General features: G+C 41.4%; 1 protein-coding gene across 1 annotated transcript; it reads left to right on the top strand.

Annotated features, from left to right (window-relative positions):
* Positions 1-4,319: 4,319 nt before the first annotated feature.
* Positions 4,320-27,087, top strand: LOC115534470 (uncharacterized). The gene is made up of 23 exons (XM_030345464.1): positions 4,320-4,345; positions 4,500-4,582; positions 4,671-4,711; positions 5,337-5,358; positions 5,450-5,493; positions 5,582-5,631; positions 5,745-7,211; positions 7,301-7,430; positions 7,547-7,614; positions 7,700-7,798; positions 7,889-8,004; positions 8,092-8,182; positions 8,511-8,627; positions 8,741-8,828; positions 8,913-8,942; positions 9,063-9,102; positions 9,418-9,522; positions 9,641-9,741; positions 9,858-9,914; positions 10,235-10,344; positions 25,588-25,709; positions 26,304-26,429; positions 26,708-27,087. Exons 2-23 carry the CDS (start codon positions 4,512-4,514, stop codon positions 26,802-26,804), a joined length of 3,192 nt encoding a protein of 1,063 aa, XP_030201324.1. The 5' UTR covers positions 4,320-4,345; positions 4,500-4,511; the 3' UTR covers positions 26,805-27,087.
* Positions 27,088-27,685: the final 598 nt, after the last annotated feature.

The raw sequence follows: 27,685 nt of genomic DNA, 5'->3' as shown, positions 1-27,685 counted from the left end.
GCATATATTGTTTTTAAGCTGGTGATTATAGTTTCTCACCACATCTTCACACGTGTGTGGAAAGAGAGACGCGATAAATCACACCAGGGACATATCTGGCGATGCAATGCATTGTTTGCCCCACGAAGGGTTCTAATCGAGTAGAGTTGTTCATTTTGCGCTTAGCAACATGGCACAAATGTGTTTATCCTGAGATCCTAGAGGGTAGTATTTCACCACAGTAACCGCATTAAGGGTCGCGCCATTGACCAGTAATGCTGGTGTCACAACGCTTTCAAATCCCAATCCAGAATCTAAGGTTTGTTCACATGCACAATATAAAAGCAGATGAATAAACACACTGAGAAAATGCAGTGCTTTGGGCTTTTCTGTTTAGCATCTAAGCCTACCATCATATATCATGGCAGTGAAATTGACTGGGCAACACTGCCAATGAATGAAAAATTAGTAAGCTAATATAGACTTCCTTCATGATATGGACAACCTCACATGTTGCCATACAATGAATTAGCATGGTAGCCTGGCTATGACGCACCCTCCTGAAGAGTTTAATTCGGGCTATGTTGGTTGCTATATGAATGTTGATTTTATGCAAATTCTGCTTGTTTTCTTCAATTGAAGAAGGGGGAAAACATTGGCATATATAACATAGCAGTGTTTATGTTATGACCAAAAAAAGGCTTAATTACATTTACATATGTATTATTCCTTTGTTATTTGCATGCACAGCCCAGTAGCACTCTGCTACTGGGGTACTGCTGCCAGCTACCCATTCCATTGCTGGTTGTTTTTTTTGCAGCAAAATGACTGCGGATTGCTGTTGTCTCAAGAGAGGCATCCAACGTTTTTTTCCTTAGGCCTCTATTTTGTTTCTCCTCCCTTTGGTTTTCAATTGTGAGTCAGTGTGGCAATGTTGGTTCCGAGACACTACTTGTTATCGTAATAATCTATACCGGTTGATAAAGAAGAAGAAGAAGAAGAAGAAGAAGAAGAAGAAGAAGAAGAAGAAGAAGAAGAAAGAAAAGTGTTGTGTAAGGATCATGGTCTGCAGGGATCGGCCTGAAGGCTCCAGTGGATATACGTTTAGTGAGCCATAGACACCTTGGGGCGTTTAAACAGCCTCTTCTCGGGTTCCCAGGGGTGAATAATGAAGCTTATTAAGCAGATGGTTTTAAAATAAACTTTTTTAGATACATATCATAAAGGGTCAGGCAGGGGTTACACATTTTAGGTGAACCCATCACCTTCTGACTGGAGTCAACCAATACAACTTCCAATGGAGTCTTGGTGGTTATGGTATAGGCAGGATCACCGATGGGCATAAGCTATTTCACCTACAAGTACAATTAATAGGCCAACAAGCAGCCTATACTTCTAAGTGAGCCTAGTTCATTGTAAAGCACAACTGCTGCGGATCAAAGTTAATTTTTGTGTACGGAATTGAAGGAGAGATACACCAGATTGAAACCATCACTTTATGTGGTAGTTCTATGATAAAGAAAAAAGGGGATGATTACACTCTCTACTGAGAGCTACATTAATTGGCTCACTAAATACATGCACAAATTGTATTTGTACATGTTCACATGCCGGTCACTTAATACAACACGTGGACTGCATTTGAAAACATTAAAAGCAGGTCAGAGAGTTTCCGTTGCATTGCAGTTGAACTGGATTCTGACTTTGTAGTCATTCAACTGTAATTAAGGCCATGTAGTAACCATGAGTACAATGGAGAATCCTTCAAGGATTATTTTCGTAATTGTATCACTTATACCCTTAAATGTTATTGTGATTAATAGCCTTTGTTCTGTGCCCGCTTTATAAGTTTATCCTTTTCCCATCTAGGTAGTGGCAACAATGTTACGTCATTGTTTATTGGCTATGAATGGTATTGTATCGTCTTGAAATTAAGATATCCTCTCTTGCCGATAGGACTTCCCTGTTTTCTGTAATCAGGCCTAATAAAGATGAGAAGATATGAACTAAAATGGTCAATAGGAAGTTTCAAGCTTCAGAGAGAAACAAAAACAAGTTACGTCATTACCTTCCCATGATCCTACTTTAATGTAATGGCCCTCAGTTAGAATTTTCAGAATATTGTTTTGATTATTGTGTTCCCCCTTATTATGTGATAATAGGCCTACATATTACATGCATATTGCCCAGCCCTAAATCCATCCACCGAATATTAATAAATCCTGGGGCCCCATTGCAGCTGCTGATATTTCAAGCACCATGTGCAAATGTCCTAGCCATGTCAAATGCCATCAGTCAAGAGGGTCTATATTCTGCACCATTTACACCCTCAGGTGCTGAAATGGCAACCTAAAATTCATTTATATTTCAACTATGTTCTATTTCTACTCGACTTCTGACAATAGTTCTAGATGTGCGCTCACACGCTTGAGTTACAAATGTTGCAAAACGTCGCCCTCTGTTGGCTATCCAGCGTCATTGCAGGTCCAATCTTATATTTCTCCACGAACGGTAGCTACCGGTATTTGGAAACAAAATGCAGCAACAACAATATACGTGGATTAACAGCTATTATACAATGTTAAAGTGATATACTGTCTTTGCATTGTTCATGCAGACAATGAAAACCAAATGTAAAGTTTCTATAAATACTTATATGCGTTTATTTTAAAAGATAACGAAGCCTTGATACCCACGAGTTTTTTATGACCTATTCGTTAACCGAGACCCGCCTATCAGTCACTCGTGTCCTGGGGCAAGGGGCCGCCGTTAATGAGCCACCGCGTCAGAGGGAGCGGTGGGACGTCTCCAGACTATAGCCTGCTGCTACCACTAGCGGCGGTGGTTCTTACTATCTAGTGACAAAGTATAATCGAATGGATAAAAATAAACGAGTGGGTCGCCAATAAATGGTAAGTAGATTTCTGTTATCTAGTTGTCTAAGCTGTTGCCTGACTCTTTCAATGAACTTTTGGACACGACTGTCACTGAACTTCAGGAATTGGTGAACTGTTGCTAGCAAACATTAGCCTCGAAGTTAGTGCTGCCTGGTTAGCCGGCTAACGTAGGTTTGTCACTGATGGGTCAGTTGTAAAGGTGTTGAATGAAGCCCGTTTCTTTCTCGCACGTAGATCAGTGTTGTCCATGTTCAATAGTATGTTGTATTCCCGGATGTTTCCCTGACTTATTGAACTTTGGAGAGGGACTGCTGCCCAACTTTTTTTTATAAAGCAGCGATTTCATAACCCATTCATACGTTACAGTGCAGCGATTTGCTGTATGTTCATGCTGTATCACCATTTCACTACAACATTTTATAGACCAATACACCTAACACAGTGAATTGCGCGTATTGTGCGTTCCACTCTTTTCTTTTTCTTTCCCTTAGCAAAGTGTACCCTGATCGGCGACGGCATCATCAACCTCCACCCGTGCCTAGACGATGGAGGCACCCCACGAGCACTGCGCGTCCTGCGTGAACCTGCGGTGCACGACGAAACCCGTAGCGGGCGCTTCCTGTGACCTCACGGCCTGTCCGCTGGCCTGCGGTGCTACGTTCCACTCCTGTAAGAGCGCCGAGCATCGCCTCCTCTGCCCGCTGGAGAGGGTTCCCTGCCTGAACAGCGGCTTCGGCTGCCCCATCACCCTGGTGCGCCAGAAGATGGCCTCCCACCTGGAGGTCTGTCCAGCGGGCCTGGTGTGCTGCACCATGGAGTGGAACAGGTGGCCGGTCAGTAGTCTGGACTACACCTCTCAGCTGAGCCGCTGCAGCAGCAGTGGGGGTGGCGTGGAGGAGCCGGAGCAGCTGGACATGGCGCTCGCCCTGCAGGACCAGCGCATGCTGCTCGAGTCCCTGAAGGTGGTTGCCATGGCGCCCACGAGGGGTGTAATTATCCTCATTACCCTACTAATGAGTATGAACAACATCCATGTATAACATGGATTCGAATTTGTATTCTCCTACCAGGAGGTATCTATGGTCAGCCATGATGCAGAAGATCTCTATGGAGAGAAGACGATGATGTTTTCTGCCGATGATGCCGACATAGATGTTACACACAGTCAAACTGTTATAATTACCAATGATTCAGACTTGCCCTATCAAGATGGTGTGATGCTCCCTACCTGTGCGAACATCGATTTCTTTATGTCCATGGACAGGAAGAAAGCTGAGCCATGTACTTTGCCTACAATCTCTTCCTCGTCAGTGCGCCATTTTGATCTGGAATTTGAAAAACTCCTAGCCAGCTTTTCTAAGCCAGGTTTGCCCAAGGACAATTCTATGCTGCACAAAGTGGAACAAAATGTTTCGATTCAATCAAAGGATGTCCATTGTCCAGATGATTCCTCTCAAAACGACTCAAAGGTGACTGGACCACCTGAAGGCTTGTCTCCTAATCACTCTGACTTTAACATCAGAATTCTGAGATTAAAGTCAGAACTATTTTTTTTTCTTATGTTTGGCCCTAATCCTCTTCCGTATTGTACTCTTTATGTTTCATCTTAATTATTTAAAAAAGGTTGAAGTTGCCATGCCTGTGGAAAAGAGGAATTCAAGAAGGGTCAGTTTAGCTCCTGCAACTGATGTTCTGCTATTTTCAAAGTAAGATACATTAGCCTTGACAAAAATATTTTGTTCATCACAGTGCTGTTTCACATTTAATTGCTATCTTATTTTTTGGGGAAAATAGTAACGGCTCACCGGTCCGAAAACCTCTACAAGATCTAAGTGGTAAGTAATAATGGTGTGTGTGTGTTTGTGGGGGGGGGAAGAGGGGGACACTGGGATACTGGATGCCGGTGAAACATAACAGACTTATCCATCGCAAATGTACCAACTGCATGGACAGCATACTGGACAATTAACTCACTTTATCACGTAAACTCTTTCTAGTTGGGGCGAAATTCATGCTCGGGCACGGACAAGGAACAAAGTATTTGATGCCATTATGAGCCTACCCTAGGTTTAAATCAGTAAAAGAAAATAGAATAACAAAATGTACATACATTTATTATCGGACCTACCTTGGGTTTAAATCAACTATATATATATATATATATATATATATATATATATATATATATATATATATATATATATATATATATATATATATAGTTATAGTGTGCCGATTTGAAAATTGTGACATCAATTGCGTTAGAGGAACCGTTACACCGTTGTGTGTGTTCTTTTTGGTGTGTTAGCGCAGATACATTTCTGATTGATAATTTGATTGAGGTCTCCTGTTAGCTCTCTCCTTTTTCAGAATATATATATAAATAACATTTTCGACCATGATGGGCTGTTAGATCTTAATTGAAATGATTCCTTAATTTCGCCCATCTTCTTTTCATAGCCGCAATTAATCCTGACAACAGGTAAGTAGACTTCCAAAGTACATCTCAAATAATGTCTGCTACCAAAACCATTCTAACATTTTTGTGTTTCTCCCATGTTATCCATTTAAAGAAACCCTATAGGTGTCGTTGAAAAGGGGAAACAACCAATCGCTGGTAGGTAGGTAGCCAAATTGAATGAAATAGCTTTTACTTGGAATTATTAATACATCTTTGAAACAGTGCTGATAATGTGGTCCTTTAGACATGGAGAACTTGTTGTACGCTCCTTTGCAAATTTCCAAACAAAGAAAGGTGAGGTTTAAATTGATCAGCTTCTTTGCGGTGTAATTATCATCATTACCCTACTAATGAGTATGAACAATATCCATGTATAACATGGATTCGAATTTGTATTCTCCCACCAGGAGGTATCTATGGTCACCCATGATGCAGAAGATCTCTATGGAGAGAAGACGATGTTTTCTGCCGATGATGCCGACATAGATGTTACACACAGTCAAACTGTTATGATTACCAATGATTCAGACTTGCCCTATCAAGATGGTGTGATGCTCCCTACCTGTGCGAACATCGATTTCTTTATGTCCATGGACAGGAAAAAAGCTGAGCCATGTACTTTGCCTACAATCTCTTCCTCGTCAGTGCGCCATTTTGATCTGGAATTTGAAAAACCCCTAGCCAACTTTTCTAAGCAGAGTTTGCCCAAGGACAATTATATGCTAGACAAAGTGGGACAAAGTGTTTCGATTCAATCAAAGGATGTCCATTGTCCAGATGATTCCTCTCAAAACGACTCAAAGGTGACTGGACCACCTGAAGGCTGGTCTCCCAATCACTCTGGAAGTCGAGAAAACCTTGGTGACCATTTTAAGAACAGATTACATGGATTGACTGCTGGAACTATTCCTAACTTTACCTCTACCTTTTCTAGATCCATGTTTTCATTAGATGGCAAAGTCACCAGAGTGTCTGACCTCAACGATCAATTGGATGCATCACAAAATGATGTGAAATCTACACCACTTTCAGTGAATAAGAATAGCCCTGGGAATGCTAATGCATTTAGTGCATCACCTGAATCAGCGACAATGCAAAAGAACGATGGTTCTGACCTCAGCCAAGAAAACTGTTCTTTGTCATGTGGATTAGAAAGCGCCCCATGCATTACAGCTGCAGTTGATGGAGTTGATGATACCTCTTCTACCAAGTCTAGACGATTGAGTTTGGCGGATCTACGATTTAAAATAAGGCGCATGAGCCGCCTGCTCGATGAACCCACAGAGAGGATTGCTGTAGACGTTTGCGATGCACCCTTGTCTCAACCCAAATCGGCCTCAGACGGAATCTCTGATAAAACCCACTTGACTGCCCTACAACATAATCCTGAAACACAGACGACAGACAATGCAGACTATACACAACCAGAACAGTCCGCTGAAGAGCAACAACCCTGTGTAACTGGTCCTCTGAAGTTGAATAGAAGAAGCCTCTCATCCAGACTGTCAATGGGAAACCTTTTGCCCAAACGCCCACGCAGAAGTTGCAGGTCGCCTGGGAGAGAACACGATTACGAAGTAGACACACATCAGCTGAGCAGCGGCATGAGTGACAACATTGTCGATGAAGTTCTTCCTAACATCAGCAGTGAAGAGGATACGTCTATGGTCAACGAGAATCCACAATCCACCAATGAAGATGGTAGTTCACTTCATGGGCGACACTTGCAAGGTACGTCAGAGGAAGTAGTATGGGAACTGTTGCCTGGTCATCCAAGTGACTCTCAGTGCGAGAAAACTTCACCAGTAGATGGCGAAGACATGATGGCGGCAGAAAAAAGGAGGAGGATCTCTTCGGAAAGCAACATAGAAACGGTAGGTGAAGTAAAATAGTTTGCATATATTTGTGTTTTGTAATGGGCCTTATTGACCTATACATCCTTATCGTTATGTTGTTTCCCCAGCCGAACCAGTCCCCAGAGAAAGGAAAGTGTATTGGCACATTTCCTTTGACTCCAGCAGTCATGGCCAAGGCTAAAGATGTATCTAAGCGTAGCACATCCCAGCTCAGATCTGAAACAACATTTGAATCAAGTAAGTTCTTACACTAAAGTGATTCTAATTGACTGTCTGGTTAGCCTTGTCGCTCTCACACTTAATATTTCATCCTTTTGGATTTTGTGTCTGAGTCAGTTTTACATATTTTTCAGCTCTCAAACAAAGCTTGTTTGAATCCCAGCTTGAAGGCCATATGGACTATACCAATGATTTCCAGAAGGTATAGCTACAACCTACAGAAAAAAAGTAAAGCCATTTATTCTTTCAGTAGTTAATTGTTTAATTATTCTCTCCTTCAATTCTAGAACGTTGAGGATGAAAGCATAACGGTATCTGAGTTCTTTCAACTCCTAAACATCGATTTTGTCATTCACAATCCTCGACAGAGCATCCTTCCGGGCAAGGTAAAACTAATTCTCCCCATCGGATGATAATCCAGATTAATATGCTAACAGCTATTAACTAAACGTAACTTCTGACCCACTCATATGCAGCTTGCGTCCCATCTGGGCCACACGCCAGAGAACCTGCTGAAGAACCGGCACATTCACCATCCCAAGCAGATGGTGTATGAGGCTGAGCACAAGAACCTTGCAGAGAAGGTTGAGAGGTGGGTTTAATCTTGCACTTTGCTACCGAGCTCAAAGGAAAACCAGTGTCTGCATTCTCATGTACGTTTTATGTTTTCTCTGCCCAGGTTAAAGGCTCGAATGAAGGACCAAGCAAGACTTTTACACACTGTCAACCAACCTCTTTGGGAAGAGTTGAAATGTTTTTCAGAGGATGAAGTAATTGCTTTATAGTTCTCTCTTCTACTAATTAACAACTTATCATAGGAGCAAAATTGTTATGAAAGTATCTAGAATTCAAGGCAGCTGAAGCAAAGTAACTTGGACGATAACAATGTGGCCAGGTCTTTAGTATAGTATTACTTATTATTACTCCTGTACACCGGTCGGTTCAAATGGGATGGTAAGTGCAGCATGGTTATAGATCAGAAGTGTTTTTCGACAGGCAGGTGTGTAGTTAAAGTGAGAATAAGGAAATGTATGTATTTAACGTTCAAGTAATTTAATAATTATGGTGGGAATCTAATGTGTATTTTTTCTTCCACAGCTGAAAATATTTGGTTCGAAGATGAAGGAGAGAATTTACTTTTTCCAGAAAAGAAGCAAGGCTCAGTCGCATGAAATGAAAGAGGCTCTATATTCAAATCTCCTACAGGCTAATCTGGTAAGGGCAGGCCATTCATCTGTTTCTATCCTATGTGGCCCTTTTTACTTCATTCTCACAACTAAAACAGAACCTAAAGGTTGAAATGTATTTGTTACTTTCTTTTTTCTTAGGAGGAACGGCAGAGGTTGCGAGGGAAGACGGAGGAAGCAGACGGGATGCTGAAAAGTTTGGACGACTGCATCCAGGAACTAGAAACAGGTAATGACACTGAAGGAAATGAGACGCGAGTGCAGTGTCAGCCATTCATGTAAATTTGTTATTGTCAACTTTGTTGTTTCCCAGAACTTGCAGCAGTTGAAGAAAACGGTTCAGGTGACAGCAAACTGACTTTGAAGTCAGGTCAACTAGGTACATCAAGCAAAATATATTAAAAGATTACGTGAATTATTTATTGACATCAAGAATACATGTATAATCCCCTTCTATTTGCAGGATTGGAGAAAGTCACAATAGAGATTGCTGAAAAGGAAAGGTATGTGTGTAATGTTTGTATTATAAGTAATGTGAAATGTATCACATTGTTAATCCCTGCACTCATTAAGCCTTCAATCATATGAAAAGACAGCAATTTACCTTTGTCAAATAGACCATCTTGTGGTCTCGACCCGTTCTATGCTTATATTAGCTATTTGTTTGTTTTATTGAACCTTTATTTATTCTGTATATCTCTCATTGAGGTTTGGCACCTCTTTGTCAAGAGAGACTTACTGGCTGTACATTTCTGTCTATTACTATCTTATGTATTGCTATCTATGTTGTCAATAATGCCTGCTTCTGTTTCCCTCAGACAAATGTGTGAAATGGAAGTGCAGAAGAAGTGCAACGTGGACCAGGTGAAAAGGCTTCAAGCGGAGATTCAGGATTTGAATGGCCATTTCACACTGCTGCACAGGTCAGCATACATTAATTTATTCATGAATTCACTATGGTTTAATAAAACACACATTCATTCTTTCCCTCACTAACCTTTTCTAACCACGCGTTTCCCCTTCTGACCCAACCCTATGCAGGCTGAATGAGTGGAAGCTGGCAGAGAGAAGGGCCGACTATGACGTCTACTCCTTCCTCTATGGATCGCTGCTTTTAGAAGTGGTCTTTGATACAGGCGCCGGTAAGGACACTTGTTGCTCATGTCTAGCAGGAAACCCTGCTATTGTGGTCCTTCACTTTGCAACAAAAGTCTGTTTCTACTTAAACGTAAAGACCAAAAGGTTTTCTCATTATCAGGTGAAGGACGCGATGAGAGGAATATCTTGGACATCAATTTCAAGCTGGAATTAGATGGTGAGCGCGAAGAAAACTATGTTTACATGTGGTTCTGTTCAACCACACAGTATGTTCACGTTAATGGTATTTTCGCTGAATGCTGTAAACAATAAATATTACTAACTATTTACACACACACACACACACACACACACACACACACACACACACACACACACACACACACACACACACACACACACACACACACACACACACACACACACACACACACACACACACACCAAAAAAAAAGGATCTGGTATAGTAGTAGTGTATAGACTACACTACAATTTCCAGTATTATTTATTCATGGCATTTTGTTTGGGTCCAACCAGAGGAGAAGTCGGAGTGCCATGCCCGTCTTGTTCACTCACTCGTGTCAGAGTACACCAGCGGACAAAGCCACTGGGTGGGAAAATATCTTAGCAGTCGATGCGTCCCTAAGGTAAGCCATCAGAAAACATATTATATATTTTATTAATATAAAAAGGGGGGGGGGGGCTGGCCGATTTATCTCTCTTCTCATCGCGTCATGCTGTTCTCCCTCCTTTGAAAATGGTTTGATAATTAATAACGGGGTGATTTTGGACTTGATATCATACATTTTCTGGCCTTGAAATACATTTCATGTGCACAGCTTTAGCGTGTGTGGCTTTAGCAGACCTCATCCAACCTTCTGGAACTCTGTTCATTGCCATTCATGTTACAGATTAGATTGATAATCTTAGCTCCATTATGAGGGCTTTTACATGCTACCTTTCCAGTGCATTTCCCTCCTGCCATCCCCCGGGTTCATCTAATTTAACTACTGGCCAAGGTGTGGAGGAATACCCAGATTATACATGAGAGCTGCTTTGATTGTACTTTGTACAATTGTACAAGATCCCCTTCATAAACACACCTAATTAAACACATGCATTCTGCCTCTTCTTCTAACCACATGAACATAAGCAACGCATGCCCCCCATATCCTAATCACCCCCACGGAGCCCCGAGAGGGGTTCAAGGCCACTGGCCAGCAGGGGGCGCCCTCGCTCCTGGCCCAAGTGGAACCAATGGAAGTCTCTGCATCTGGTTGGAGGTCGTTTTCAGAATGGTTTTATTTGAAACCACACATGAACTCGTGCTTCAGGTTGCCATGATACAGGAGTGTGTGTGGTGATGGCTGGTTTAACCTGTGCATGTTGATTACTCAATGTACAACAGGTGTGCAGCCTCACCCATCCCCGAGTCCAGTCAGTCTGACTTTAGCCTGCGCAGGCTGCTTCAGACAGCCATCGTCCACACACACTCCACAGTCCTGTATCAGTTGTGCCCGATTCATACTGTTGAAAACAGAGGAGAAAAAATAGAGGAGGCAAAGCTAAGGGCTGACGGTCCTATCTATGAACGGTGCTGCCCCCCAGCTGGGCTGATGGTCCTATCTATGAACGCTGCTGCCCCCCCCGCCCCCAGCTGCTGCATGACTTTGCCCTGGTGGTGAGCCGCCTCCGGCTGCTGGGCGAGGAGGTGCGGCTCCTGAGGACCTGGGGATCCTTGAAGTTCAACATCTCGGACATCCGCTGTGTGGGCAAGCGGTAACCGCTCTTCTCCTTTTTCCTTCAGTGGCAGAATAAACAGATTGTTTGTTCTGTTTTTGATGATGGTATGCAGTGCCGCTTGTTTGTTGATTCATCACCCTCCGTTGCAAGGTTTTATCCAGGTGTCATAAGCATACTTCTAGATACTCTTTTTTGCCCTTGTTACCACATTATCTTAGATTTCCAAGGGTAGTTATCAACAGGCGCAGACCAAACTGTCAGGATCTAAGTGTGTGACGGATTAGCGGTAGCCATCTTGGTTGTTTAAGAAAATGTCTAAATGGCGTTCTTATAGGGCACTGCTCTGTAAAGTCTTTGTGAATCCCACATACCCCCATGTTTTATTATATCAACGGGATTGGCATGACCCGGGCCAGGTATGCTGGTCATCTGTCTAAAGCGAAGGGACGTCGAACACGCATGTCAGAGCATATAAAGAATGACAATCGTCTGTGTACCGGGCTAAAACGATACCCCTAACTGATTTCTCTAAGACATGGTATCTCCAAGCTATGGATCCAGAAACGTATATACGATAGTGTACTGTTATGTGTAAGCAGTAAGCTACATGTCCCCTCCTGTCGTTCTGCCACTAGTGTTCACATCGTCTTCAGCAGCCTGGAGGCCATGGCTGAGTTTGAGTTGTCACTGGCAGTCACGATGGCCTACCCCTGTTCTCCACTCCAATTGCAGGACTTCAAAAATCATATTGGATCGACTAGGTGAGTTGGAGTTACCCATTTTCTTCTGGGATTTGATCCTTTTTAGATCATCATCATTTGATTTGCATATATGTCAATGTATCATACTTGCTTTACTGCCTCTACCAAAGTAATGTAGGCATTCAAAGCACATGATTTTAGTGTGTACATAGTAATTCCATTCCTCGTTAAAGCCACTGTCTTCTCTCTCGTATTTGTCTTGTCCTCCATACAAAATAAATGACTATATTGTACATTAATCTACATGTTGACATATGTTCTTAACTTGCAGCGTATGCCGCCTTGAAGAAATTGTGTCGTCAGTATCTCCAGACAAAAACTACCTGACCAGAATTGTCAAGGCTATTAATGCTGCGGTGCATTCATGAAGCTCTGCTGCTATTCCTTTGTTATTTGCATGCACAGCCCAGTAGCACTCTGCTACTGGGGTACTGCTGCCAGCTACCCATTCCATTGCTGGTGTTTTTTTTTGCAGCAAAATGACTGTGGATTGCTTTTGCCTCAAGAGAGGCATCCAACGTTTTTTTCCTTAGGCCTCTATTTTGTTTCTACTCCCTTTGGTTTTCAATTGTGAGTCAGTGTGGCCATGTTGGTTCCTAGACACTACTTGTTATCGTAGTAATCTATACCGGTTGATATATCATTTTTTGAAGACTTAACGTTATTGAATGCTGTGACATTTAAATGGGCTAACTCACCAGATGGGCCGCAGCAGGAGGAGAGAAAGGTTTTTTATTTTATTGTGATCACATCCAGCATCGAGCAGCAATACCAGCAGGGGTATTGAAGTCTGAAAGTAAGTCTGTTGGGTGAAGTTGTCAAATATCAAGAGGGTTAAAATCATTGAAAACCTTGTACTGAGTGTGTGTAATTGTGTTGCAAATAAATGTTCCTGTGTACAATTTTCCCTCAGTAAGCTGATATTAGACATGCATATGGGTTGTGGATAGTGTGTGTGTGTGTGTGTGTGTGTTGCAGTGTGTGTGTGTTGCAGTGTGTGTGTGTGTGTGTGTGTGTGTGTGTGTGTGTGTGTGTGTGTGTGTGTGTGTGTGTGTGTGTGTGTGTGTGTGTGTGTGTGTGTGTGTGTGTGTGTGTGTGTGTGTGTGTGTGTGTGTGTAAGGGGGCTGTGGTGGTCTGGATTTTGGAGACACAGACATACCCAAGACGTCATCTGGCTCCAGGCCACCCCTGCTACTGTACTGGCTGCTCAGAGGTCGCTTTACCTGCCTTTAGGGGAATAACGGGATTCCTCAATTGGCCCATTCATGCAGGTTATAACCACTACAAGGCATGTTTTTCCCATAGCGATGCAAATAAAAGGGATACTGTGGCCTCGCACTCTCCCCCAGCCGATCAAGGGTACACACACACATACACAAAAAATGACGAACAACTCTTGTAGCTTGCACATACATAAACTCACACACAAAAAAATACACAGACGCTTCAAAAATAAGAGCTATGCAAGCCTAGCATTTAATTCTTGGGGAAAAGGTCTGGCCTGTTAAAATGGTGTGTGTGTGTGTGTGTGTGTGTGTGTGTGTGTGTGTGTGTGTGTGTGTGGTCGGCAGCTGGAAGAGGAGGGAGATCAAGGTTCAATGGTCTTAAGAACCACAAGGGTCATTACATTTTATTTGCCACTAAATTTCATCAAAGGAGCAATGGAGGGAAACAATGCATTATAGAGCAGCCCGTCACACAATCTAGGGGAGGTACAATAAAATGGCCAGCGTCACGGACCATGTGTTGTCGATTTCTTTAGTATCGCTCATATAGCAAGGTGTAGGTAAGTGATGTAGATATGTGCTCTGTGTTATAGATTTTAGGGCTGTGTGCAAAATAACATGTACCAGAGCCAAAGAACTAGACTAGGATTCAAATGACGGATTCAAATGAAGGATGTTGGATTGACCTAAAAAAGAAAAGTTGGGACCTTTTTCCATCTACCTTAAACAGTGCATTGTTCAATTTTCTCCCCAGTAGCCTCATCCCGCTATATTTAAGATAAACGTCACTGAGCTTGCGATTGCCATTCATCATTGACTTCAAAGACTACACTGATACAACTACAGTTGAATGTGTATGAACCAAAAGGAAAGGACCACCGAAAGCCTTGCATTCTATATGATCTCCAATCCTCCGGGAGACCAGCTATAAAGACACCCCAGCATGACCCTGTCCAGGGAACACTATGGAAGGTCCGTCGGCTACAAGGAAGTGGAACAATAAATAGCCTTGACTAAAAATACGATGCAGGGGTCACGTTGAAGTTCTGTCGCCACAATACAAACGCCAGCACCAAGGGCACTGGGCCTGGTGTGTGCGTGTGTTGGTATGGGGGGGCTAGGGTCGAATTTATTCATTTTCAAAACGGGCTCCACACACAGATCGGGTTCCTCTGAATTTAGGTCCTACCTGGTTATAAGCCCCAATAGCGACCACGTCGGCGTGCCTTGCACCTGCTTGCATTGTGCCATGCCTAGTGATCAGCAGAGTTTAGCTTACAACTTACGGACGCAGAGACACACATGCACGCAACACACACAACGTTGAACAATCACATATTGGGCAATTCTTTTTCTAGCACGTGCTTTCAACAAATAACAGAACTTTTATTTTATTCCTCACACTTTATTTCAAACGATGAATTTTCCTCTTTGAGTATATATTTATATATATATATATATATATATATATATATATATATATATATATATATATATATATATATATATATATATATATATATATATATATATATATATATATATATATATATATATATATCGTAGCATTAACTAACTGCATGAATATGCCTTCCGCAGATACACTGTGATCAAATATATAAAAAATTCTTACTTCTCTATTATCCGATGTCAAAAAATGATCTTCAAATTTGAAAAACTGCCCCCCTTAATTGGTCATATCCTGTTTGCCAAACGAGCTTCCTGTATTACATTTTAATTATAATAATTGTATAATTTCGTTTTCAAAGTAAATCCTTCCTATGGATGAGATAGAGAATATATTCTGATTAATTCTTATGCTCGGTTAAAAAGCACGTAAAACTTCCAGCGCGAGCATCCTGAACATTTGAAAGGCATAAATGTTAAACAGCGCATGCGTAAAGGCGGGTTTTTCAAAAACGTTAACGTCAATGTTGTTCGGCACAGTTATGGAGTTATACCATGAAGGTTCATTGTGTTGAGTAAAGACAAAGCTCACCTTTTATTCCGACCCGTTGGAATTGTTGACATATTCAAGGTATAGTCATCTATTTTGGTTTTACTGGGGCAGTCATTGACAGCTAGTTTTACACAGCTAATCACATGTTATAGCACATAGCTGCTACGTGCTAGGGCTAACTATAATGCTTTCAGCTAACGTTATATTATAGCAAGTGTTTTACTCTTTAGTGATTCACTAAATAACGCCAAACATATTAATGCAACAGTATGGTCACTAGTATAACGATCAACAGTTACGTTTGAAAGAATATTTGTAAATAAGAATGATGATTGATTGAATGGGTGATTTGAAATGGTGCTTTGTTGATGGGGCGTAATGCATGCATTAAGCATACATTCTAAACTGAATTGTCAGTATAAACAGGTTATGGAGGTGAAACAAACTGGCAAGTTGGCCACGTTTAATTTGCATTAACGTTATATTTTAAATTATAGCCGACTGAACCTGATTCAATGAACTTTCTTGATCTAGCTTTAGAGTATAACTTTTGTATTTTCTCAAATTAGTGGTTCATTTTTAATTGTAGTTCTGTCACTTTCCATGCATGAGGGGTGACTGGTGGGTGAGCTTATTATGTAATCGCTATCAAATCTATAACATGTTCTATGTTTCAGAATGCAATAGTGGGGTCTTCTTTGTTAACTTTGAATTGCAAATGTTTTTTTCTGTAACAATGATTTGTTTTTATTCCAATTGTAGATGGAGTCGCCTGACCCTCTAAAGAATATGTGAGTGACTTGTTCACTTGATAGAAAAATTACTACTGATGTGATGTTAAAGGGGATAATTTTTACATTATCACAAACATAATTTGTTTAAATGGATTGAATTCCCTTCATCATGAAGCTTTTGGTTTAAATTAAACTACAAGACTCAAACTATGACAAAGAGTCAATTTTTGGTCATCAGTACAATGGTATTACATCTGTTTTTTAATTTATGTTGCAGGTCAAATATTGGAAAGTCCAGGCGCCGCATTTCGGTTAGTGAAACGGATTTAAAATCAACCCTTTTTTCCCTATGTTATTATTATCAGTGTTTCCCACAGAAATTTTGGAGACTATGGGGGGGGGGGCGGCATTCAACCGGACATGCGCGGTAGTTTGCCTACTAATAGTAAACTAACACTAACAAAAAACTAATTCCTTGGTATTGATTATGGACTTTGTATTTGTTGAGTTGTGGTGCACTATTGTTGCAGCTCACGTTGCATTCAGATGAAATAATAAATTATGGAATTATCTTTAGCTGTTCTTGGTGTATATTTCTGCAGATATACATTCTACACAACAGATGGCCAATCTTCTTTTTTCAGTGTACGCCTATTTAAACACAATGGCGTGGCCTAAATGTCACCTTCTCAATCGTTTCATAGGCTATACATTTGTATAAACCCCCCGTTTACACAATGGGAAAACACATGTTTTCATACGTTTTGCCCTTTCATTTAGGCTACACGAAAACAGAGTTTTTATCATGGGAAACGATCATTTATAAAAACTCAGAAACTCAGTTTTTATGTTTGCGTGTGCACTAGGTCAAACGGAGTTCTATGTTCTCAAACAGTATGCATCTAAAAATGCATCACTGTGAGCATCGTATGTTTACAGTTAGTTAACTTACTGATCATGGATGCTGTTAAGGTAGTGCTCATACGTTAATGCAAAATTCCGAATGTCGCGCTCTCTCTATTTTTTAGACAACTCAAGACCCTCTGCAACGTAAGCACACGCACGCTAAACTGATTGGCTTTCATCACGATTCGCCAGACTCTCATTTAAATAAAGGTCAAGGATTGCCAACTTGGATTCGGCTGCAGAAGGCTATTCGGCACAGTCGCAGGCAGACAGCCGAACTTCGTGCTCTCATGCAATCCCAATGAGAGCGACACGAACTTCGTCTGAGCAAAAAAAAAAAAAAAAAACTTCATGTGCACGCAGAGACTATGGCGGCCGAAATTAGACTATGGCGGGGCGCCATAGTCTCGTCAATGTGTGGGAAACACTGATATTATTATTATATTTAAAATAAATAATAATGCAACATGGTCTTTGTAAAAAATAATGTGCATGGTATAAATATTGGATGACCAATGGTTTGTTTTAATCTGTTGTAAGATTTTAAAAGCGCCACGGACATCTTTCGATTTTCCTGACCCAGAGCTTCTGGAATCTCCGGTAATCACTTATATTACTGAAATGCCAACCAAACCATGAAATTTAGATTTTTCCAAAATATAATTCTTGCATCATTATACTCTTTATGTTTCATCTTAATTATTTAAAAAAGGTTGAAGTTGCCATGCCTGTGGAAAAGAGGAATTCAAGAAGAGTCAGTTTTGCACCTGCAACTGATGTTCTGCTATTTTCAAAGTAAGATACAATAGCTGGACAAAAATATTTTGTTCATCACAGTGCTGTTTCACATTTAATTGTAATCTTATTTTTTAGGGAAAATAGAAACGGCTCACCGGTCCGAAAACCTCTACAAGACATAAGTGGTAAGTAATAATGGTGTGTGTGTGGGGGAGACACTGGATGCCGGTGAAACATAAGAGACTTATCCATTGCAAATGTACCACCTGCATGGACAGCATATGTTACTGGACAAATAACTCGCATCATCACGTATACTCTTTCTTGTTGGGGTGACATTTATGCTAGGGCACAGACAAGGAACAAAGCATTTGATGCCATTATGAGCCTACCCAAGGTTTATATCAGTAAAAGAAAGTGGAATAACTAAATGTACATACATTTATTATCGGACCTACCTTGGGGGGGGGGGGGTGTGTGTGTGTGTGTGTGTGTGTGTGTGTGTGTGTGTGTGTGTGTGCGCCGCCGATTTGAAAATTGTGACTTCAATTGCGTTAAAGGAACAGTTACACCGTGTGTCTGTGTTCTTTTTGGTGTGTTAGCGCAGATACATTTCTGATTGATAATTTGATTGTGGCCTACTGTTAGCTCTCTCCTTTTTCAGAATATATATAAATAACATTTTGGACCATGATGGGCTGTTAGATCTTAATTGAAATGATTCCTTAATTTCGTCATCTTCTTTTCATAGCCGCAATTAATCCTGACAACAGGTAAGTGGACTTCCAAAGTACCGGTACATCTCAAATAATGTCTGCTATCAAAACCATTCTAAAAAAAATGTCTCCCATGTTATCCATTTAAAGAAACCCTATAGGTGTCATTGAAAAGGGGAAACAACCAATCGCTGGTAGGTAGCCAAATTGAATGAAATAACTTTTACTTGGAATTATTAATACATCTTTGAAACAGTGCTGATAATGTGGTCCTTTTCCCAATCGAAACGGTACATTTTAGACATGGAGAACTTGTTGTACGCTCCTTTGCAAACTTTCCAACAAAGAAAGGTGAGGTTTAAATTTATCAGCTTCTTTGCAGTGTAATTATCATCATTACCCTACTCATAATGAGTATGAACAACATCCATGTATAACATGGATTCTAATTAGTATTCTCCCACTAGGAGGTATCTATGGTCAGCCATGATGCAGAAGATCTCTTTGGAGAGAAGACGATGATGTTTTCTGCCCATGATGACGATTTAGATGTTACACACAGTCACACTGTTGTGATTACCAATGATTCAGACTTGCCCTATCAAGATGGTGAGATGCTCCCTACCTGTGCGAACATGGATTTCTTAATGTCCATGGACAGGAGGAAAGCTGAGCCATGTATATTGCCTAAAATCTCATCCTCGTCAGTGCGCCATTTTGATCCAGCATTTGAAAAACTCCTAGCCAGCTTTTCTAAGCCAAGTTTGCCCAAGGACAATTCTGTGCTGCACAAAGTGGAACAAAATGTTCCACTGACAATAAGTCAGACTGCTGCTATTGACTCCAAAAGCCTCCATGCTGTGACTACGATGACAAAGCAACAGGGAATGAGTCGGTTTCCTATCACAGATCGTTTCAAAAACAGTGAAGACTTTGAACTTGATATGGACTTTACAACATGTCAAACTAGGGTCATTGAAGCAAAGGATCTCGATTTGGGGAAGCCCTCATATACTGTTACTTCTGGAGGATCAGTAAGAGTAATGGCTGACCACCAACCGGATAATGCATTGAACCTGGTAAAGATGGCCACTGATAATTTTGAGGTTGTTAACATGGAAATGACACAAAGCCAGACCGCTGCCAGTGTAAGCCTACATGGAGTCGAGCTATTGCAAATGAGTCAAGATATTCTGAAATCTAGCACAGAGTGGAATAACCCATCAGAAGACAATGACATGGAATTTACAACCTGTGCCACTAGAGTCTTTGAAATGAAAGATGTCGATGTACCTGCGAAACGTGGAAGTATGGCTTTCATGGCAGCGTTTACAAAAGCATCTACGCAGATCACCTTACAGAATGAATTTGGCGGGGAAATGCCTGAGAGCCTTCATTCAAATACATTATTACACTCTGAGGAAGTCATGGGTGGAGTGACCAGTAGGCGTGAAGGGTTTGAGCGTTATAATTCTGAGTCTGAGACTGTTGCAATCGATGCCAAAAACCTTAATCCGGTCAAGTCTTTGGGGAACAAGCGAAAGAGTTTGGCTTTTGCGGCTACTTGCCGTAAAGTAGATGATGTTGCAGAGAGTGGCTATTGCGAGGATAAAATCCAAACCAATACTGAAACTGACTCGGAGATGGAGTTCACCAGTTGTCAGACAAGACTAATCGAGACCAAACATCTTACTTTTGTGAAGCCATCACTGATTTTCCCTGAAGCCAACCAGGAAAATGACAGGCAAACCTTGTGTTCTGAGGATGTGGAGTTGACTAGAAGTACAGGCATTTCAAATACACTGTTTCACAGGGGAAGGAAAAGTCTAGCTTTGTTCGAAGAAAAATCGCCTGGCATGCATGTTAATGTGTTTAACATGAGCTCATCCGAATCGGGGAATCCAGATGAGATTGTCATCGGAGGAAGCCACATTGTTGCGATTCAATCAAAGGATGTCCATTGTCCAGATGATTCCTCTCAAAACGACTCAAAGGTGACTGGACCACCTGAAGGCTTGTCTCCCAATCACTCTGAAAGTCGAGAAAACCTTGGTGACCATCTTAAGAACAGATCACATGGATTGACTGCTTTTGGAGGTATGAAACTGGCCCAAAATGGAACTATTCCTAACTATACCTCTACCTTTTCTAGATCCATGTTTTCATTAGATGGCAAAGTCACCAAAGTCTCTGACCTCAACGATCAATTGGATGCATCACAAAATGATGTGAAATCTACACCACTTTCAGTGAATAAGAATAGCCCTGGGAATGCTAATGGATTTGGTGCATCACCTGAATCAGCGACAATGCAAAAGAACGATGGTTCTGACTCGAGCCAAGAAAACTGTTCTTTGTCATGTGGATTAGAAAGCGCCCCATGCATTACAGCTGCAGTTGATGGAGTTGACGATACCTCTTCTACCAAGTCTAGACGAATGAGTTTGGCGGATCTACGATTTAAAATAAGGCGCATGAGCTGCCTGCTCAATGAACCAACAGAGAGGATATCTGTGGACGTTTGCGATGCACCCTTGTCTCAACCCAAATCGGCCTCAGACGGAATCTCTGATAAAACCCCCTTGACTGCCCTACAACATAATCTTGAAACACAGACGACAGACAATGCAGACTATACACAACCAGAACAGTCCGCTGAAGAGCAACAACCCTGTGTAACTGGTCCTCTGAAGTTGAATAGAAGAAGCCTCTTATCCAGACTTATTTTGCCCAAACGCCCACGCAGCAGTTGCAGGATGCCTGGGAGAGAACACGATTACGAAGTAGCCACACATCAGGTGAGCAGCGGCATGAGTGACAACATCGTCGATGAAGTTCTTCCTAACATCAGCAGTGAAGAGGATACGTCTATGGTCAACGAGAATCCACAATCCACCAATGAAGATGGTAGTTCACTTCATGGGCGACACTTGCAAGGTACGTCGGAGGAAGTAGTATGGGAACTGTTGCCTGGTCATCCAAGTGACTCCCAGTGCGAGAGAACTTCACCAGTAGATGGCGAAGACATGATGGCGGCAGAAAAAAGGAGGAGGATCTCTTCGGAAAGCAACATAGAAACGGTAGGTGAAGTAAATAGTTTGCATACATTTGTGTTTTGTAATGGGCCTTATTGACCCATACATCCTTATCGTTATGTTGTTTCCCCAGCCGAACCAGTCCCCAGAGAAAGGAAAGTGTCTTGGCACATTACCTTTGACTCCAGCAGTCATGGCCAAGGCTAAAGATGTATCTAACCATAGCACATCCCAGCTAAGATCTGAAACAACATTTGAATCAAGTAAGTTCTTACACTAAAGTGATTCTAATTGACTGTCTGGTTAGCCTTGTCACTCTCGCACTTAATATTTCATCCTTTTGGATTTTGTGTCTGAGTCAGTTTTATATATTTTTCAGCTCTCAAACAAAGCTTGTTTGAATCCCAGCTTGAAGGCCATATGGACTATACCAATGATTTCCGGAAGGTATGGCTACAACCTACAGAAAAAAAGTAAAGCCATTTATTCTTTCAGTAGTTAATTGTTTAATTATTCTCTCCTTCAATTCTAGAACGTTGCGGATGAGAGCATAACGGTATCTGAGTTCTTTCAACTCCTAAACATCGATTTTGTCATTCACAATCCTCGACAGAGCATCCTTCCGGGCAAGGTAAAACTAATTCTCCCCATCGGATAATGATCCAGATTAATATGCTAACAGCTATTAACGAAACGTTCTGACCCACTCATATGCAGCTTGCATCCCATCTGGGCCACACGACAGAGAACCTGCTGAAGAACCGGCACATTCACCATCCCAAGCAGATGGTGTATGAGGCTGAGCACAAGAACCTTGCAGAGAAGGTTGAGAGGTGGGTTTAATCTTGCACTTTGCTACTGAGCTCAAAGGAAAACCAGTGACTGCATTCTCATATGCGTTTTATGTTTTCTCTGCCCAGGTTAAAGGCTCGAATGAAGGACCAAGCAAGACTTTTACACACTGTCAACCAACCTCTTTGGGAAGAGTTGAAATGTTTTTCAGAGGATGAAGTAATTGCTTTATAGTTCTCTCTTCTACTAATTAACAACTTATCATAGGAGCAAAATTGTTATGAAAGTATCTAAAATTCAAGGCAGCTGAAGCAAAGTAACTTGGACGATAACAATGTGGCCAGGTCTTTAGTATAGTATTACTTATTATTACTCCTGTACACCGGTCGGTTCAAATGGGATGGTAAGTGCAGCATGGTTATAGATCAGAAGTGTTTTTCGACAGGCAGGTGTGTAGTTAAAGTGAGAATAAGGAAATGTATGTATTTAACGTTCAAGTAATTTAATAATTATGGTGGGAATCTAATGTGTATTTTTTCATCCACAGCTGAAAATATTTGGTTCGAAGATGAAGGAGAGAAGTTACTTTTTCCGGAAAAGAAGCAAGGCTCAGTCGCATGAAATGAAAGAGGCTCTATATTCAAATCTCCTACAGGCTAATCTGGTAAGGGCAGGCCATTCATCTGTTTCTATCCTATGTGGCCCTTTTTACTTCATTCTCACAACTAAAACAGAACCTAAAGGTTGAAATGTATTTGTTACTTTCTTTTTTCTTAGGAGGAACGGCAGAGGTTGCGAGGGAAGACGGAGGAAGCAGACGGGATGCTGAAAAGTTTGGACGACTGCATCCAGGAACTAGAAACAGGTAATGAGACTGAAGGAAATGAGACGCGAGTGCAGTGTCAGCCATTCAAGTAAATTTGTTATTGTCAACTTTGTTATTGTTGTTTCCCAGAACTTGCAGCAGTTGAAGAAAACGGTTCAGGTGACAGCAAATTGACTTTAAAGTCAGGTCAACTAGGTACTTCAAGCAAAATATATTAAAAGATTACGTGAATTATTTATTGACATCAAGAATACATGTATAATCCCCTTATATTTGCAGGATTGGAGAAAGTCACAATAGAGATTGCTGATAAGGAAAGGTATGTGTGTAATGTTTGTATTATAAGTAATGTGAAATGTATCACATTGTTAATCCCTGCACTCATTAAGCCTTCAATCATATGAAAAGACAGCAATTTACCTTTGTCAAATAGACCATCTTGTGGTCTCGACCCGTTGAAGTGTTCTATGGTTATATTAGCTATTTGTTTATTTTATTGAACCTTATTTATTCTGTATATCTCTCATTGAGGTCTCTCTTTGTCAAGAGAGACTTACTAGCTGTCCATTTCTGTCTATTACTATCTTATGTATTGCTATCTATGCGTCAATAATGCCCAATGCTTGTGTTTCCCTCAGACAAATGTGTGAAATGGAAGTGCAGAAGAAGTGCAACGTGGACCAGGTGAAAAGGCTTGAAGCGGAGATTCAGGATTTGAATGGCCAATTCACACTGCTGCGCAGGTCAGCATACATTAATTTATTCATGAATTCACTATGGTTTAATAAAACACACATTCATTCTTTCCCTCACTAACCTTTTCTAACCACGCGTTTCCCCTTCTGACCCAACCCTATGCAGGCTGAATGAGTGGAAGCTGGCAGAGAGAAGGGCCGACTATGACGTCTACTCCTTCCTCTATGGATCGCTGCTTTTAGAGGTGGTCTTTGATACAGGCGCCGGTAAGGACACTTGTTGCTCATATCTAGCAGGAAACCCTGGTATTGTGGTCCTTCACTTTGCAACAGAAGTCTGTTTCTACTCAGATGTAAAGACTCAATGTTTTCTCATTATCAGGTGAAGGACGCGATGAGAGGAATATCTTGGACATCAATTTCAAGCTGGAATTAGATGGTGAGTGCGAAGAAAACTATGTTTACATGTTTTACTGTTCAACTGTTCAACTGTAGGTATATTGTCGCAGGAGTCCTATTCACCCCCGCCAAACGTCACGTCTTATATAGCCGCCTCTTGTATGTTCATGTTAATGTTATTTTCGCTGAATGCTGTAAACAATAAATATTACATACTATTTTAGTATTGTATAGACTACACTACAATTTCCAGTATTATTTATTCATGGCATTTTGTTTGGGTCCAACCAGAGGAGAAGTCGGAGTGCCATGCCCGTCTTGTTCACACACTTGTGTCAGACTTCATCAGCGGACAAAGCCCCTGGGTGGGAAAATATCTTAGCAGCCGATGCGTCCCTAAGGTAAGCCATCAGAAAACATATATATTTTATTAATATAAAAAATAATAACTTGAGGGCTGACCGATTTTTCTCTCTTCCAATCGCGTCATGCTGTTCTCCCTCCTTTGAAAATGGGTTGATAATTAATAACGGGGTGATTTTGGACTTGATATCATCAATTTCCTGGCCTTTAAATACAGTTCATGTGCACAGCTTTAGCGTGTGTGGCTTTAGCAGACCTCATCCAACCTTCTGGTACTCTGTTCATTGCCATTCATATTACAGATTAGATTGATAATCTTGACTCCATTATGAGGGCTTTTACATGCTACCTTTCCAGTGCATTTCCCTCCTGCCATCCCCTGGGTTCATCTAATTTAACTACTGGCCAAGGTGTGGAAGAATACCCAGATTATACATGAGAGCTGCTTTGATCGTACTTTGTACAAGATCCCCTACATAAACACACCTAATTAAACAGATGCATTCTGCCTCTTCTTCTAACCACATGCACATAAGAAACTCATGCCCCCCATATCCTAACCACCCCCACGAAGCCCCGAGAGGGGTTCAAGGCCGCTGGCCAGCAGGGGGCGCCCTCGCTCCTGGCCCAGTGGAACCAATGGAAGTCTGCATCTTGTTGGAGGTCGTTTTCAGAATGGTTTTATTTGAAACCACACATGAACTCGTTCTTCAGGTTGCCATGATACAGGAGTGTGTGTGGTGATGGCTGGTTTAACCTGTGCACGTTGATTACTCAATGTACAACAGGTGTGCAGCCTCACCCATCCCCGAGTCCAGTCAGTCTGACTTTAGCCTGCGCAGGCTGCTTCAGACAGCCATCGTCCACACACACTCCACAGTCCTGTATCAGTTGTGCCCGATTCATACTGTTGAAAACAGAGGAGAAAAAATAGAGGAGGCAAAGCTAAGGGCTGACGGTCCTATCTATGAACGGTGCTGCCCCCCCCCCCCCCAGCTGCTGCATGACGTGGCCCTGGTGGTGAGCCGCCTCCGGCTGCTGGGCGAGGAGGTGCGGCGCCTGAGGGACTGGGGATCTGTGACGTTCAAGATCTCGGACATCCGCTGTGTGGGCAAGCGGTAACCGCTCTTCTCCTTTTTCCTTCAGTGGCAGAATAAACAGATTGTTTGTTCTGTTTTTGATGATGGTATGCAGTGCCGCTTGTTTGTTGATTCATCACCCTCCAAGGTTTTATCCAGGTGTCATAAGCATACTTCTAGATACTCTTTTTTGCCCTTATTACCACGTTATTATAGATTTCCAAGGGTAGTTATCAACAGGCGCAGACCAAACTGTCAGGATCTAAGTGTGTGACGGATTAGCGGTAGCCAGCTTAGTTGTTTAAGAAAATGTCTAAATGGCGCTCTTATAGGGCACTGCTCTGTAAAGTCTTTGTGAATCCCACATACCCCCATGTTATATTATATCAACGGGAATGGCATGACCCGGGCCAGGTATGCTGGTCATCTGTCTAAAGCGAAGGGACGTCGAACACGCATGTCAGAGCATATAAAGAATGACAATCGTCTGTGTACCGGGCTAAAACGATACCCCTAACTGATTTCTCTAAGACATGGTATCTCCAAGCTATGGATCCAGAAACGTATAGACGATAGTGTACTGTTATGTGTAAGCAGTAAGCTACATGTCCCCTCCTGTCGTTCTGCCACTAGTGTTCACATCGTCTTCAGCAGCCTGGAGGCCATGGTTGAGTTTGAGTTGTCACTGGCAGTCACGATGGCCTACCCCTGTTCTCCACTCCAATTGCAGGACTTCAAAAATCATATTGGATCGACTAGGTGAGTTGGAGTTACCCATTTTCTTCTGGGATTTGATCCTTTTTAGATCATCATTTGATTTAAAAAACTTTATTTGTCCCCAGGGGGCAATTGAGGGCACATAGCAATGTAATGTAATGTGGGCATTTACTCAAAGCACATGATTTTAGTGTGTGCATGTCATTCCATCCCTCGTTCAAGCCACTGACTTCTCTCTCATATTTGTCCTGTCCTCCATAAAAAATAAATGACTATATTGTACATTAATCTACATTTTGACATATGTTCTTAACTTGCAGCGTACGCCGCCTTGAAGAAATTGTGTCATCAGTATCTCCAGACAAAAACTACCTGACCAGAATTGTCAAGGCTATTCATGCTGCGGTGCATTCATGAAGCTCTACTGCTGGCCTGCTTCCACTCTGGTCATGCTTCACTGTGGAATTGTGCAGATAACTAAAATAGATTAGAACAGGGGTCTTCAACGTTTTCCACGCAATTAAAATAAAATCTCTAATCAATCAAAACGTTCGCGACCCCCCCTGCAGTACCTCCGTGGACCCCCTGTTGGAGACTGGAGACTGTTAATGTCTTGTATGTAGCTTGTGATTCAGCTTCTTTACCTTCTCTCTTGTTAATATCTTTTTCTATAATAAAAGTTTTTCTCAGCTATTAGAAATATCTGGTTTATTTTTAACTTTATAAGGAAATCGATTACTTAAAACCTTTTTGTCTTAACTAATAAGAGATCGCAGTCCCCACAAATGATTGGGAAGGCATAGCAAATTATTATCAATGTTGCTCATGTTTCCTAAATAAACCTTGCATCTGAGAATGTGATAGTTTTTTGCATAAGCATTACTTCATAGGCTACATAAATAATTTCTCAGCAAATTCTTAAATGTCAGACACTCAGACATCCATTCCGTAGCCTGATTTGTGGACCTTCCCCATCTAAATCGAATGCAAGAAGGTTCCAATTTATATCTGTATCCATGCAATGTATGGCCTGTCTCCTATTAATTGTGTTTTTTAAATACTTTTCATTAGTATTGCTTGCTAAGCTTGTATGCCCTTTAGGGGGCGCCATAGTGTAAGTATTTGAGTGAAATGCTATATAAAACGTTTTACCAATTAAAACATTTGATTGTAGCCTATATTTTTAGGAAAATGTACCTAAAATGGTTATGAATGGTTAAGTTGATTATCGGTAAAAAGTTAATCCCCCACTCATCTATACAGCTAAAAGTAAAACAATCGGGTTTTTTTACACCTTG

The sequence above is a fragment of the Gadus morhua genome, chromosome 21 (genome assembly GCF_902167405.1).
Source record: "Gadus morhua chromosome 21, gadMor3.0, whole genome shotgun sequence".
Classification (NCBI taxonomy): domain Eukaryota; kingdom Metazoa; phylum Chordata; class Actinopteri; order Gadiformes; family Gadidae; genus Gadus; species Gadus morhua.
Note: the sequence above shows the minus strand (reverse complement) of the source record. Positions and strands in the feature narration are given on the sequence as shown.